Genomic DNA, 15,662 nt, shown 5'->3' on the forward strand with positions numbered 1-15,662 from the left:
AGCTCCTCCGAACCAGTCCTGGGACAGCTGCTTGGTATTGCCAACTATGAGCTAGCAGGGGAGTCACAAATGAAGAATGGAATTAGATCTATTTTGTATTAATTGGTGGGCTTGTTTACAGCATTGGAGAAATCATGTTGCCCTAGTGAGTAGACATCGAAGTATAAATATAGGATATGGCATCAAAATGTATGTATTTAAATTTTAGTCTAGGATCCCAGAGGATCAAAAGAATATATTGTATTTGCTGTAGTAATTGTTTTAAATATTTTATTTATTTATTTGACAGAGAGAGAGATCACAAGTAGGCAGAGAGGCAGGCAGAGAGAGGAGGAAGCAGGCTCCCCGCTGAGCAAAGAGCCCAATGTGAGGCTCGATCCCAGGACCCTGAGATCATGACCTGAGCTGAAGGCAGAGGGTTTAACCCACTGAGCCACCCAGGCGCCCCTGTAGTAATTGTTTTAGTTGTCAGCTTGTCATTTTATTATTCATTCAATCAATGGTGCTTCGAATTCTTACTATGTGCCAGTCACTGTTCAGGGCCCTGGGGATATAGTAGAATATTCTGACCCCATGGAGCATACTTTCTGCTGGCGAAGCCATACCAGAAACACAGTAAAGGTGTAGATACAGTGTAAGTGTGTTAGTGTGGTTAGCAGGAAAGAGAAAAACATGAGGGAAAGAAAGAGAATGGAGTGAGGGAGAATGTGAAGTTTTACATAAGATCAGGGAGCAGTCTCTGAGTCTCTGAGCAGTAACTTTTGGGTGAAGACATGGGGCAAGCGAGGTGTGAGGCTTGCAGAAATTAAGGAAGGAGCTGGTGGTATGTGACTGGAGTGGAATGACATGGGGAGAAGGGAGGGCGATGAGGCAGAGAGGTCATGAGGACTTGAACCATGAGGTGCTTCAAGGATGGAGGGAGGACCTTGGCTTTTGCTGTGGATGAAGTGGGAAGCCATTAGAGGGTTTTGAGCAGTGATGTGGTAAGGTCTGACTTTGATTGGAGCAGGTGATTCCGTGAAGCCTGTATGGCCGCTCTGTTGAGAACAGACTAAGAGGAGGAGGGAAGTGGGTGACCCAGTTGGGAGGAGGGAAGTGGGTGACCCAGTTGGGAGGCCCCTGTTACCATCCAGAAGGGATGGTTCTTCCATGAAGGAGGGATACACAGAAATGACCTCCAAAGACCACAGGAGCCCTAAGACCAGAGAGAAAAGCCAAGAGGTCACCTTGATAAGATATGGTTTATTAAAGCAACTTAGGGACTTGCATGTCTTGGGCAGCTGCAAACTGAGTAGATCTCTGTGACCCCACCTCCCATAAGACCTGCTTTTGTAGCCCTAGAGGCTGGGAAGTAGTGTGGGTGGACCACGGGGCAGGGGGGCTGGGTGGGGAATGTTTGATAGTAGTGGTGTGTCACAGTCATTTCTCCTGTGCCGATTGAGGACCTTAGGCCCAAGGGAGTACTTAAGGGTGAGCTTAGACGAGAAAGAATGTTGGGGGATGGATCTGTGCTGGAGAAGGCTTCACATATTCACACAAATTTGTATGCAGATTTGTCCACAGATTTGTCGGGTCACACAGCATTGTCTTGGGTCAGGGTGGAGCTTGGAGATGGTGGGAAGTGATTGAATTCCAGATGTATTTTGATGGGAGGACTAGCAGAAGTTGTGACCGGCCAAATGTGAGAAGAATCAAGGGTGACTCAGCGGGTTTGTTCTGAGCACCTAGCAGGGTGAAGGAGCTGGTGTGGGGGGCGAACAGGGACTTCGTTTCAGATGGGTAAGGGTGGAGACCTAAGTGGAGATTTCAAGTAGATTTGGACATAAGGTTAGGTCTGGAGGTAATAACCCACTTGACCCTTTTTCAGTGGCTCTTTTGTGCAAGCACTTTTCTAAGTGCTTTGCCAGTATTCACCTAATCGCCCTGTGAAGTGGGTACAGTTTTCAGCCCTGTATTTGCAGGTGAGAACTTTATAGCAGAACAGATAGATTAACTTGCCTCAGGCTGCGAGACCGGGCATAGAACGAGACAGGCAGTCTGGATCCCGGGTCCTTGTACCTAAGCTCTTAGGGAAGGAGGAGTAGCAGATTTCTGTCTTGTTTCACTTTATTCTTTTTTTTTTTTTTTTTTTTTTTTTTTGACAGAGAGAGAGAGATCACAAGCAGGCAGGCAGAGAGAGAGGGGGAAGCAGGTTTCCTGCTCAGCAGAGACCGCGATGCGAGGCTCAATCCCAGGACCCTGAAATCATGACCTGAGCCCAAGGCAGAGGCTTAACCCACTGAGCCACCCAGGCGCCCCTCACTTTATTCTTTGCTGGCTGGATGAGCCCTGGTGTATGAAGAGCCGTGGTGACAGCAATCTGCTGTCCTCTGGCCGAGGGGTCAAAGGCCTGGTCCCTGGGAGAAGAGTAGGCTCCAGCTCTCAATTCAACTCATCTTGTGGCCTGAGCACATTCACTTTAGAACCTAGATAAAGTGATTCAGCTAAGATTCCTCTCCTTTCCTTTCCTTTTAGAGATCTTTTAAAATTTTTGTTTATTAGAGCACATAAGCAGAGGGAGACCTGGCTCCTCACTGAGCAAGGAGCCTCCATCCCAGGACCCCAGGATCATGACCTGAGCCAAAGGCAGATGCTTAACCCACTGAGCCACCCAGGTGCCCCTCATCTAAGGTTTCTAAGCTGATAGGTAAATGAGAGCAGTGTTTGGAGATGTTGGGACTTCGACTTTCCCAGCTGCATTATTTCTGGACTCTTTTTCAGGGACATACTGAAATTTTATCTAACAAATGTAAAACACCAGTGTGAAAATACGAATAATTCAAATAGCATTCTTTCTCAGTATTAGAGTCATTTGATATGTGGTTTTAATAAGCTTTATTTAACTACTGAATAAATATAAAGGAATATATTTAAAGTGTATATTAAATTATAAAGAACAACAGTACAACCCCATCACCCAGTTTACTAAATAGAATATTGTCAACACCCAAAAGTCCCTGTGTTTCCCTACTGATCATATCAGATATCCCATCGCTCCCTCCTGTATCACCACCTTCCTGGGGTTTGTGATATAAACTATATTATTTTTCTTAACAGCTTCCCTGCCTACACATGCATCAAGAATGATATAACTTAATTTCGCTTCTTTTTGAACTCTGTGAATGGAATAATACTGAATGCATTATTTTGTAGCTTGCTCCTTTAACACGACATTATTTATGACATTTTTCCATGTCACCTGCAGCTATAAACTATCCTTTAGTTTTTATTGTTGTGTATTCCATCAAACTAATACAGCACGATTCAGTTATCTATTGTTTTACTGTTGGATATTTGTCTTGTTTCTACTTTTTGGCATTTAAGAATATGTTTCAATGAGCATTCTTTTTTTTTTCTTTTTCCCCTGTGAGCATTCTAAACACACAGCCTGGTGACCAAGTGTAAGCGGTTCTATCGCCTAAGAGTCAGAGGGGACTTGCTGGGTTGTAGAGAGTTGATCCTCAGCTTTATCAGATAACACCAGCCCATTTTCTCAGGCGGTTCCAGTTTATCTATCACCCATGTATAAAAGATGTTGTGTCACCACTTCTTTGTCTACACTTAAGATTGTCATATTTTTCTTTTTTTCTTTCTTTTCTTTATATTTTTCTATTTAGTCATGCTGAGGCATGGGGAAAGGGAAGGGGAAGAGTAATGGTGTTTCGTGTGGTTTTAATTTGCATTTTCTAGATTATTGATGAGATTGAGCTGCACCCCCCCCTTTTTTTGCCATTTGAATTTTTTTTTTTTTTCTTTCATAAAAGTCCTATTCAGGTGTATTCTTGCTGGGGTCTTTCCCTTTTTCTTGCTGATTTTTAGGAGTTCCTTGTGGATGTGATATATGGCAGTATCTCCTACACATGGGTGTAGGATAAAGTGGATGGTCTTTTCACTCTCTTTATGGTTCCTTTCATAAAAAGAAATTTTTAATTTTAATAATATGAAATTTGTTTCTTTTTATGCTTAGTGCTTTCTGTGTCTTGGTAAAGGAAATCTTTCCCTACCCTGAAGTCATGAGCATATTTAGGTATATGTCTTCTAAAATATTCTTTCCTTCCTTCCTTCCTTTCTTCCTTTCTTCCTTCCTCTTTTCCTTCCTTCCTTCCTTCCTTCCTTCCTTCCTTCCTCCTTTCCTTCGTTCCTTACCTCTCTACCCCCCTCCTTCCTTCCTTCCTTCCTTCCTTCCTTCCTTCCTCTCTCTCTCTCTTTCTTTCTTTCTTGATTTATATATTTAGGAGCACCTGGCTGACTCAGGCATCTGCCTGAGTTAAGCATCTGCCTTCAGCTTAGATCATGATGTCAAGGTCCTGGGATTGAGCCCCACGTCGGGCTCCCAGCTCAGCAGAGAGTCTGCTTCTCCCTCTCCCTCTGCCTACTGCTCCCCCTGCTTGTGCTCTCTCTGTCTCTCCCTCTTTGTCTCTCTCTCTCAAATGACTAAAAAGATTTATGTGTTTATTTGAGAGAGAGAGAGAACGTACATGAGCATGGGGGAGAGGGGCAAAAGGAGAGGGGGAGAGAGTCTCAAGGAAACTCTGCACCAAGCTTGGAGCCAACACGGGGCTTGATTTCATGACCTTGGGATCATGACCTGAGCCGAAATCAAGAGTTGGACCTCAACCAGCTATGCCAACCAGGTGCCCCTAAAATTTATCTTATGGAGCCTTTTATGCTTTGATAGTCAATCTACCTAGAATTGATTTTTCCATTTGGTGTGAAGTAAGAGTCTAATTTAATTTTCTTTCTATATAGTATTTTACTATTATTTCTGTTATTTTGTTCATTTTTAATATATACTATTAAAATTCTACCTCATTTATATCTAAACAGTGTGATTCTGCTTACCAATAGGAAAAATACGCAAAAATTTTTATTGAGAATGCAGTAAATCTATTGATCAATTTGGGGAGAATTAACATCTTTACAATATTAACTTTCTTAAACCCTAATTTTTTTTTATTTTTAGTTTTTACTAACATATAATATATTATTTGTTTCAGGGGTACAGGTCTGTGATTCATCAGTCTTACATAATTCACAGCACTCACCACAACACATTCTGTCCCCAGTGTCTGTCACCCTCCTACCCCCCTCCACTCCAGCAACCCTTAGTTCATTTCCTGAGATTTAGAGTCTCTTAGGTTTTGTCTCCCTCTCCAGTTTCATCTTGTTTCATCTTTCCCTCCCTTCCCCTATGATCTTCAGTCTTGTTTCTCAAATTCCTCATATCAGTGAGATCATATGATATTTATTTTTCTCTGATTGACTTATTTTGCTTAGAATAATACCCTCTGGTTCCATCCATGTTGTTGCAAATGGCAAGATTTCATTTTTTGATGGCTTCATAATATTCCATTGTATATATGTATATATCACATTTTCTTTATCCATTCATCTGTTGATGGACATCTAGGCTCTTTCCATAGTTTGGCTATTATGGAAATTGCTGCTATAAACACTGGGGTGCACATGCTGCTTCGGGTCACTACATTTGTATCTTTAGGGTAAATACCCAGTAGTGCAATTGCTGGGTCATAGGTTAGCTCTATTTTCAACTTTTTGAGGAACCTTCATACTGTTTTCTGGAGTGGCTGCACCAGCTTGCATTCCCACTAACAACGTAGGAGGATTTCCCTTTCTCCGCATCCTCGCCAACATCTGTTGTTTCCTGACTGGTTAATTTTAGCCACTCTGACTGGTGTGAGGTGGTATCTCATTGTGGTTTTGATTTGTGTTTCCCTGATGCCGAGTGATGTTGAGAACTTTTTCATGTGTCTGTTGGTCATTTGGACGTCTTTTTTGCAGAAATGTTAGTTCATGTCTTCTGCCCATTTCTTGATTGGATTATTTGTTCTTTGGATGTTGAGTATGAGAAGTTTTTTATGGATTTTGGATACCAGCCCTTTATCTGATATGTCATTTGCAAATATCTTTTCCCATTCTGTCAGTTGTCTTTTGGTTTTATTGACTTTCCTGTGCTAAAGCTTTGTATCTTGATAAAGTCCCAATAGTTCATTTTTGCTCTTGCTTCCCTTGCCTTTGGCAATGTTTTTAGGAAGAAGTTGCTGCGGCTGAGGTCGAAGAGGTTGCTGCCCGTCTTCTCCTCAAGGATTTTGTTGGATTCCTTTCTCCTATTTAGGTCTTCCATCCATTTGAGTCTATTTTTATGTGTGGTATAAGGAAATGGTGCAGTTTCATTCTTCTGCACGTGATTGTCCAATTTTCCCAAACATTTTCTTAAACCCTAATTATAATATATCTCTCCACTTATTTAGATCTTCTGTACAATCTGTTAATAAACTTTAGAAGTATCTCCTCTGAGAACTTGTGCATCTTTTATTAGATTTATTACTATATATACTTGATATTTTTTGTTACTATTATAAATGCTATCTTGTTTCAAGTTTAATTTTCTATATATTTCTTATTTTCAGAAATGCAATTATTTTATATATTTATTTTAAAAAGCACAAGTACTGTGCTAAAATTGTTAATTTGATAATTTATTAGGGCTTCCTGGTTATTTTCTGTATACAAAAATATCATCTGCAAAGAATAGGCTTTGTTTTTTTCATTCCTTTTTATTTCCTGCCTTATTGTGTAGGTTCTGACTACAAATAGGTTGTTGAATAGAAGTGGGAGTAGCGGGCACCCATCATCTTGATTAAGATCTCCAAGGGAACATTCTCCAGCAGTGCACGGCATTTGGATAGGGTTTTGGGGTTAGCTCTGCTAGGTTTAGGGAGCTTTGTCTCTTTCTAGTCTGCCAAAAATTACTCCCATAAATAAATACTAAAATTTATTCAGTGCCTTCTCTATGTGTGTTGTAATGACAATATGTTTTTTTGACTTTTTTAATGTATTACTATGGAGAATTATGTTAATTGATTTAGTAATGTTAACTCACATGCTATCAACAGGTGATATTACCTCTAATGGGGCTAAAAATAGTTTGGCGAGGCAAAGAAATCTTTTATTTTTTTAAAGATTTTACTTATTTATTTGACAGAGATCACAAGTAGACAGAGAGGCAGGCAAGGGGGAGGAGAAGCAGGCTTCCTGCCAAGCAGAGAGCCCAATGCGGGGCTCGATCCCAGGACCCTGAGATCGTGAGCTGAGCTGAAGGCAGAGGCTCAACCCACTGAGCCACCCAGGTGCCCTGAGGCAAAGAAATCTTATTCTTTTTATGTGTACAGCATAGTTACATATATAGTACATGGTAGATATACAATATATCTGTCTTATTAAAATTTAAAAGGGAATTGATAAACTGGAGCTCATCAAAATTAAAACTTTGCTTTATAAAAGACCCTGTTAAGAGGATAAAGAAGGAAGCTATACACCAGAAGTTACTTGCAAACCACATATCTGACAAAGTACTAGTGTCTAGAATATATAAAGAAGCCTCAAAACTCAACAGTGAAAAAAAACTAAGCAATCTAATTAGAAAATGGGCAACAGACATAAATATATGTTTCACTGAAAAGGATATACAGATGGCAAATCAGCACCTGGAAATATGTTCAATATCATTATCAATATGGAAATGCAAATAAAATGAGTTATCTTACATATATTAGATGATTTAAAATAAAAACAGTGGTAATGCTAAATGCTAGTGAAGATGCAGAGAAATGAATTGCATGTTTAGTTTTATAAGGAACTGTCAAAATCTTTTCCAAAGTCATTTTTATGGTTTTATTCTCATCAGCAATACATGAATGATCCATTGTATGACCTAGCAGTTGTACTCTGGGGCATTTATCCCAGAGAAATGGGAACCTAGGTTCATACAAAAACCATACATGAATATTCAAAGCACCTTTATTCATAATACCCAAGAGCCAGAAATTCTGTGTTCTATGAGAGGTGAATGGTTAAACTGTGGTTAGTCCATACTGTGCAGCACTACTCAGCAGTCAAAAGGAATGAAGTATGGAAACATTCAACACCTTGAGTGAATTTCCAAGATTTTTGATGAATAATAACAGCCAATCCTAAAAGGTCACATACTGCATGATTCCATTTATATAACATTCTTGAAATGACAAAATTATAGAAATGAAAAACAAATTAGTGGTTGCCCTAGGTTAGGAACAGGGCATGAGGGGAAGAAGTAGAAATGAATAAAAGGTCAGTATTCTTGTGGTGATGGCACTGTTCTGCATCCTGATTATGATTGTAGACATACAACCCACACACCGATAACATGATGTAGAACTAAATACATACCTGAGTACATGTAAAACTGGAGAAATGTGAGTGAGATTGGTAGATTGTATTAATATCAATTTCCTGGTCATAATATTCTCTGGGGAAGAGGGACTTCAAGGGAGAGGATGATTGGGGAAAAAATGTGTCAGTGGGGCAGTAATGAAAAAAAAATTGAGAAATAGTGTTATATCAACCTTGCATTCATTGGATAAATCCAATTTAGTCACGATGTAGTTCTCCTTTTCCTCAATCTCTGAATTCTCTTTGATAATAATTTATTTGGGATTCTTATATCTATGTCCTGATTGAGGTTGGCCTATCATTCTCATTTTAGAGAATATAAGTATTAATCAGATACACATTGCCAGGTTTTGATGTCAGGAAATGCTAACCTCGTAACTTGAGTTGATGAGTGGTCTCTCTTTTTTGTACTCTGAAAGATTGAAATTTTTTTCTTTAAAGTTTGAAATAAGTCAAGCAGGGAAAGGCAATTATCATATGGTTTCACTTATTTGTGGAACATAAGGGATAGCATGGAGGATATTAGGAGAAGGAAGGGGAAAATGAAGGGGTGGGGGATAAATCAGAGGGGGAGATGAACCATGAGAGACTATGGGCTCCAGGAATCAAACTGAGGGTTTTGTGGGGGGAAAATGGGTGAGCCCAGTGATGAGTATTGAGGAGGGCACATATTGCCTGGAGCACTGGGTGTTATACGTAGACAATGTATCATGGAACACTTCATCAAAAACTAATGATGTACTGTATGGTGACTAACATAAATAATAAAAAATAAAAAAAATTAAAAATATAAAAATAAAAAACTATTTGATATAACTTTTCAGTAAAACCATCTGGCCTGACATTTTCTTATGAAAGTTTAAGGATTGCTTAACTTTATTTGATGATTATTGGACAAGTCAGTTTTCTAACTTTGTTTTTGAATCAGTTTTGAAGTTATAAATTCCTGGAACTTCTACAGTATTATCTTTTTTTTCAAATGTATTGGTGTAAACACATTCATTATTTCTCCTCATTGCCTTCTAAATGTATATAGCATTTGTAATTATGTGCCTTTTTTCATTCTTAAGGTTATTGGTGCCCTCTTTTTTTTTTTTTTTTTAATCGATACAAAAAAGTAAACATATCAGTTTTAATTGTCAAGATTATTCCAGGGCAAGAGTTCATTTCCAATTACGTGTCTCTGGTTCTCGCTCCCACGTGGCCCAGCCAAGATGATCCGTCCAGTTTTTTGCCTCCCGTTCGCGGTTGCGCTCTCCTGACTCCCCGATCTGTTCGGCGTTTGGGGCGGGGGCGGGGGGGAGGCAGCCCCGTCAGATCCGCAGCAGCTAATTGTTGCGGGAGTCCGACCCCGAGTCCCTCCTGGCGGGGGGGCCCCGACGGTGCCCTCTTTTTTTTAGATTTTTCTTGACAATTTTTCAATTCTATTACATAATCTTCTTAAAGAACTTTTTAATCTATGTATTTTTTATTTCAATAACTTATGCTTTATGTTTATTATTTCCTTTCTAAGAAATAATTTTTTATTTCCTAGAAATAAAATATTTCCTAGAAATCTTTATTTTGCAGCTCCTTTTTGTTGTTGTTGTTGTTTTTAAAGATTTTATTTATTTATCTGACAGAGACAGTGAGAAAGGGAACACAGGCAGGGGGAAGAGGAAAGGGAGAAGGAGGCTCTTTGCTGAGCAGGGAGCCCAATGTGGGGCTTAATCCCAGGACCCTGAGATCATGACCTGAGCTGAAGGCAGACCCTTAATGACTGAGCCACCTAGGGTTCCCGATCCTTTTGTAACTAGATAAGTTGGAAGCTTATTGTATTAAATTTCAGTGTTTTTTTTTTTTTAATATAAACAATACAGCTGTTCCTGATAGTACTATTTAACACATAATATTCTCATTATTGTTTGGTTCTGAATGTTTTCTAATATTCATTAATATTTCTTCTTTGACCAACAAATCATTTGAAAGTATGTTTCTTAGTTTCTAAATTTTTCCAAATCATCTTCTATCTAGTTTAGATAAATAGATGCTAGTTGTATTTAGATAAGTGATTTGGATAACTAGAGACTTCATTGTATTGTGATTGGTGTTCACGGTCTGATACCAGTTTTTGTTATGTGTTAAAATCTGCTTTATGTCATAGCACGTGGTCACTTGCTATAAGAGTTCTAGATGTGGGTTATGAGGAATATGTATTCTTCATCTCTTGATCTATGTATGACCGTTAGATCAGCTTGTTCATTTTGTTGTTTATATCTTCTGTTTCCTTGCTGATTTTTCTGCCTGCTTGATCTATCAGTTATTTAGAGAGGTTTATTTAAAAATCTCCCATTATGATGATGGACATTTCTTGCTTTCTGCAGTTCTGTCAGTTTTGTATTAATAATTTTGAGACTAAGTTTTTAAATATATACCAATTTAGAATTACTATATTTCTGATGAGTTAAAACATATAATTTTATTGTGATCCTTTCTAGTATTGCTTTTTACTTTAAAGTCTATAGGCTACAATATATCAGGTTCTTTCCATTAATATATTATCTTATATATTCCTATGTATTATATATGTAGCATTATATATATTAATATATTGTCCTGTTTGATTTTCTCATCCCTTTACTTTCATCATTGACAAATCTTTGTATTTTAGATGTGTCTTTTGTGAACAACACATTGGATTTCATTTTTTTTTTTTTCAGTTTGGTAGTCTTTTTCTTTTAGCTGGCAATTTTAGTCCATTTATGTTTATTATCAAGCACTGATATAGTTTATTTCTGTAATATCATGCTTCTTTTTCTCATCTTTCCTTCTTTTAGATTAATTGTGGTTTTTGTTTGTTTAGATTATCATTATTATTCCCTTGACCTCTGAAGATCTCCTCACTGAGTATATAATCCTACTTGACAGTTATTTTCTGTCAGCTCATTGATGTATGCACTGGCTTCTCTTGGTGTAAAGGTGGTAGTCAGCCCAATCATAATTCCTCTGAAAGTAATCTTATTTAAGATCTCTCTTTGTCTTTGGTCTTGTATGGTTTTGATGTCTATTTGCACACTTGTTTTTGGTTACATTTCTTGAGATACCATGGAATTTCTAATATGACAAATAAAATCTTTCATAAATTCTGGGAAATTCTCAGTAAGGATTTTTTGTTTGTTTGTTTTGTTTTTAAATATTGCCTCTCATTCTCTCACTCTTCTCCTTAGGAACTCAGGTTATACAGATATCTACAAGACCTTCCCATTTTCTCTCCCATGTGTCTTAAATATTTTAATTTTAACTAAGTTCTACACTCAAACGTGGGATCTCAAACTCTGAGATCAAGAGTCGCACACTCCATGGACTGAGCCAGTGAGGCACTGCTCCCGTGTGTTTTAATCTTTCGTGTTTCCTTCTCTGTCCTTCTATGCTGTCTGGACAATTTTGTATTTACAGTAGTATTTTTCTTCTCCAGAAGCTCATTTAGTTCTTCTTCAGTTCTGTGTGTTCTTTTCTAATATTTTCATTTTCTTTTTTTTTTTTTAAAGATTTTATTTATTTATTTGACAGAGAGAGAGATCACAAGTAGAGAGGCAGGCAGAGAGAGAGAGGGGGGAAGCAGGCTCCCTGCTGAGTAGAGAGCCCGATGCGGGGCTCGATCCCAGGACCCTGAGATCATGACCTGAGCTGAAGGCAGAGACTTTAACCCACTGAGCCACCCAGGCACCCCTATTTTCATTTTCTTTTCTTCTTTTTTTTGTTTCCTTAAATGTAGTAAATATACTTACATTTCTTGCTTAATAATTCTATAATCTGAATTCTTTGCAGGTCTGGTTCTGTTTGGTATTCCCCCCACCCCTCCACCCCGCCCCCACACCTTACAGGCTCTCTGGTTTGCGTTTATAGTAATTTGATTTCTTGTATATTTTGTGATTTACTTATTTTTATTTATTTATTTATTTGATTATTTGATTTTTCCATGTGAAACTGAGGAACAGTCTGTCTGGGAAGGCTGGCTTTGAGGTATCTTCCTCCAGAAAGGATTAGTATTTGCTTTTCCCAGGTGCCTAAGGCCACTACCAACCTGCAAATACTTCAACTGTGTTCTCAAACTGGAAGGTTTTCAGACCACACAAGTAGTTTTAGCTGCAAGCCCCTATGTGGGACAGCTTATAGTTATAAATTCTGAGGAAGTTTCTTTTCTCTACCTTGTACCCAGTCTTAAGACAGACCATTATCTTTGCTATCCTTAGCTTGGGGGTAGAACTTATTCCTAATTTGCCCTTGAACAGATCCCTTTGGGAATTCAAGCTTCTTGCATCACATCTTTTGTTAGATTTCCCATCTTGAATTAGCCATAGGTTTTTCCTCCTTTTGCCGTCTCACAAGACATTTAAAAAAACTCAAGAGTCTCCCTGGTTGGTTTACAAGCCTCAGGGTATGAAAATCAGGTTGTGTGCTGTTTACCATTCTGGGTTCTAACTTGAACTTGGCCTCTGACAATTCTTTGCTTTCTTGCTCATGCTGTAATGTGTTTTAAATAATGTTACTACATTTTCCTAATATTTTAATTTTGTTTCCCCAATAGCTTAAAGTGTCTAATCCATTATACTATAGGAAATAGCAGTCCTATAAAAAGTCTTTACAAGTTCAGCTTTGCTTTTGGCTTTTTGGTGGTTTATTTTTACTTCCTTAGCCTTTCGAGTTTTATAGGTACAAGTTTAGTTTTAAGAGTGTACTTACCATAGACTGTTATGAGTGATTTCTGGTGCTTCTGTTGACATAACCAACAAATATTCATTGAGTACCTATTCACACCAGACGTTATTCTAGGAATGGGGGTACAGAAGTAAACAAAATGGACCAAAATTCCTGGCTTTCTACCAAGGAGCTTAAACTCTAGTGGGGAAGACACTGGATATGTAGTACATTAGATGGTGATAATGCTAAGGAGAAAAGAAGGAGAGAAGGGACTTTGTATCTTTGGAGAGAACAGCTCAGGAATACCTTACTGAGAGGGTAACATTTTTATTTTATTTTTATTTATTTATTTTTAAAAGATTTTATTTATTAGAGATCACGAGCAGGGAAGGGGCAGAGGGAGAAGCAGACTCCCCGCTAAGCAGGGAGCCCAATGCAGGACTCCATCCCAGGACCCTGGGATCATGACCTGAGTTGAAGGCAGATGCTTAATCGACTGAGCCACCCAGGGGCCTGAGAAGGTAATGTTTTTCAAGCAAAAGCAAAGTGAGCCATGAGTACTCCAGACAGAGAAGACCTACATGTCTTACAAATGTATAAGAGAATACTAAATGAAAATTCTCTGTGGTTTCATATTTGTTCAACATGTCACATATATTGCTGTTTATTCTTTTTTCTCAATTTTATCTTAACCCATATTTCTCTGAAGCCAACACTATAATTTTGATTCTCCAGCTAGGAGAACTACCCCCCCACCTTTTTTTTTTTTTTTTAAAGATTTTATTTATTTATTTGACAGACAGAGATCACAAGTAGACAGAGAGGCAGGCAGAGAGAGGAAGGGAAGCAGGCTCCCCTGCTGAGCAGAGAGCCCGATGCGGGACTCGATCCCAGGACCCTGAGATCATGACCTGAGCTGAAGACAGCGGCTTAACCCACTGAGCCACCCAGGCGCCCCCCCCCCCCACCTTTTTAAAAGATTCTATTTTATTTATTTTTTGAGAGAAGGGGGAGGAGAAGAGGGAGAAGGAAAGCAGACTCTGCCGAGCACAGAGCCCAGCACAGGGCTCGATCCCATGACCCTGAGATCATAACCTGAGCAGAAATCGGACACTCAACCGACTGAGCTACCCAGGCACCCCAGAGAACTGACCCTTCTTGAACAAGCCATTTAACCTCTCGAGTCAGTTTTCCCTTGTGTCAAATAACACCACTGCCTGTCTCTCAGAACTGGTAGTGAAATGAGGTAATATTTGTAAAAGTGCCTGACATTTCGTGAGAACCCAAGAAACGCAATTTCCTTCTCTTTTGTTCTTCCTCCCCTGTCCACACTCCTTTCGGCCCTTGTTTTTAGTACTTATTAATAATTTTGCGAGAAGATCCTCATGTAACACCTTGGAGAAACCGTGTGGTAGGTTATTTACTGAAGACAAGTGAAGAACATTCGAAAATTTTGTTTTAAAAAAAGAAACTTTCCAAAGCGGTTTTGAAGGTCTCAGTTCAGTGCTCGGCATTCAGGAGAGAAAGTCAAGCCCTGTGCATTTCCCCCTGGTGGTTCTTGTCTGTTGTATTACCGATCAGCAGCCCCAGGAGATCTCATATGGCATCTGTATGGTCTGCAGACTCTCCGGTTACAGTCAGCCTCAAGCAGGGCCGTATCCCATTCCTAGGCGAATACATCCATATTCGCCTATCTTCTCTTATCCCGTAACCTAACCTAGCTCTGATTTTGCAGTGTAATTGGGTGAGTTTTCCTGAGATTGTTGGCATGCCCCCTAAAAAATGGAGGCAGGGTAAGGGGGAAACGGTAGGACTCGTGAAGCTTTGGTTTGGATAAAGTGGAAATCACAGTTTAGAAATAGAGCTGGAAATCACTGCTTTTCCTTAGTGAGATTTTCTTCGATCTGAGAGTCAGGAGACTCCCTTCTTCATGGTATTGGTTTTGATACTGACTGACGGTGAGCTCTCAGTCAGTCATTTCCCCCTGTCTGTCATAAGTGATGTTTCTGTCATTTCCTTGCCTTGTATGGCTGTCAAGATTTCACAGGATCCGAGCACCATCAAGGTAAGACAAGCATGAAAGACCAACAGAGCACAACTATTTATACTGCTTGCTTTTGCATTTGGTCTGTCCTCCAGCCCTGCCACTGACCATGCCCTGCTGGACGTGCCCTTCCTTCGACTCCCTGAGGAGATGCCCTCTGACCTCCGAGAGCAGCTGGACCACACATTCTGAAGACACCAGTAGCCCCAGTTTTGATCCCTCATACACAGACCTGCAGCTCCTCAGTGCTGAGGAGCAGATGAGTGGCAAGGCTTCTCAGGCTGGCTCGACTGGTAAGATGGAGCCCGGAGGGCTTTGCAGATCACTTTTGGTGACATTTTGCTGCTCTTAAACTCTCTGCAGCCAGCTTTGTTTGCAGAATGAGTTCCGTGCAGCCGTCATCCCGTTAAAAAGCTAGAATACAGAGTGGTTCAAGATTGCATTAGGAAAAAACACGTATACAGACTGGCTGATTGGTTGGCAGGGTGTTAATACTAGGAAACCATTTGACATTACATCTTAACGTGCTGTTTTCTACTCTTCAGTACAAACACTGTTCCTTGTCGGCTGATTTTCTCCTTGGATGACTGAATAATAGGTAATAGGCACAAGGCTGAATCTTTCATCCACTCACCTGTACACCTTCCCTTTTCAGCAAGAGGGAGAT

General features: G+C 39.5%; 1 protein-coding gene across 9 annotated transcripts in view; it reads left to right on the forward strand.

Annotated features, from left to right (window-relative positions):
• The window catches only part of STON2 (stonin 2), a 155,882-nt gene that overhangs the window by 43,346 nt on the left and 96,874 nt on the right, over positions 1 to 15,662 (forward strand). For 8 of the 9 annotated variants that reach the window (XM_047738598.1, XM_047738599.1, XM_047738602.1 and 5 more), the window contains one exon: positions 15,091 to 15,288. The exons of the other annotated variant lie outside the window; for it this stretch is intronic. In XM_047738598.1, coding sequence (XP_047594554.1) covers positions 15,091 to 15,288 — 198 coding nt within the window. The remainder of the gene's footprint in view (positions 1 to 15,090; positions 15,289 to 15,662) is intronic. 9 annotated transcript variants of the gene reach the window in all.

Source organism: Lutra lutra, chromosome 7 (assembly GCF_902655055.1).
Source record: "Lutra lutra chromosome 7, mLutLut1.2, whole genome shotgun sequence".
Classification (NCBI taxonomy): Eukaryota; Metazoa; Chordata; class Mammalia; order Carnivora; family Mustelidae; genus Lutra; species Lutra lutra.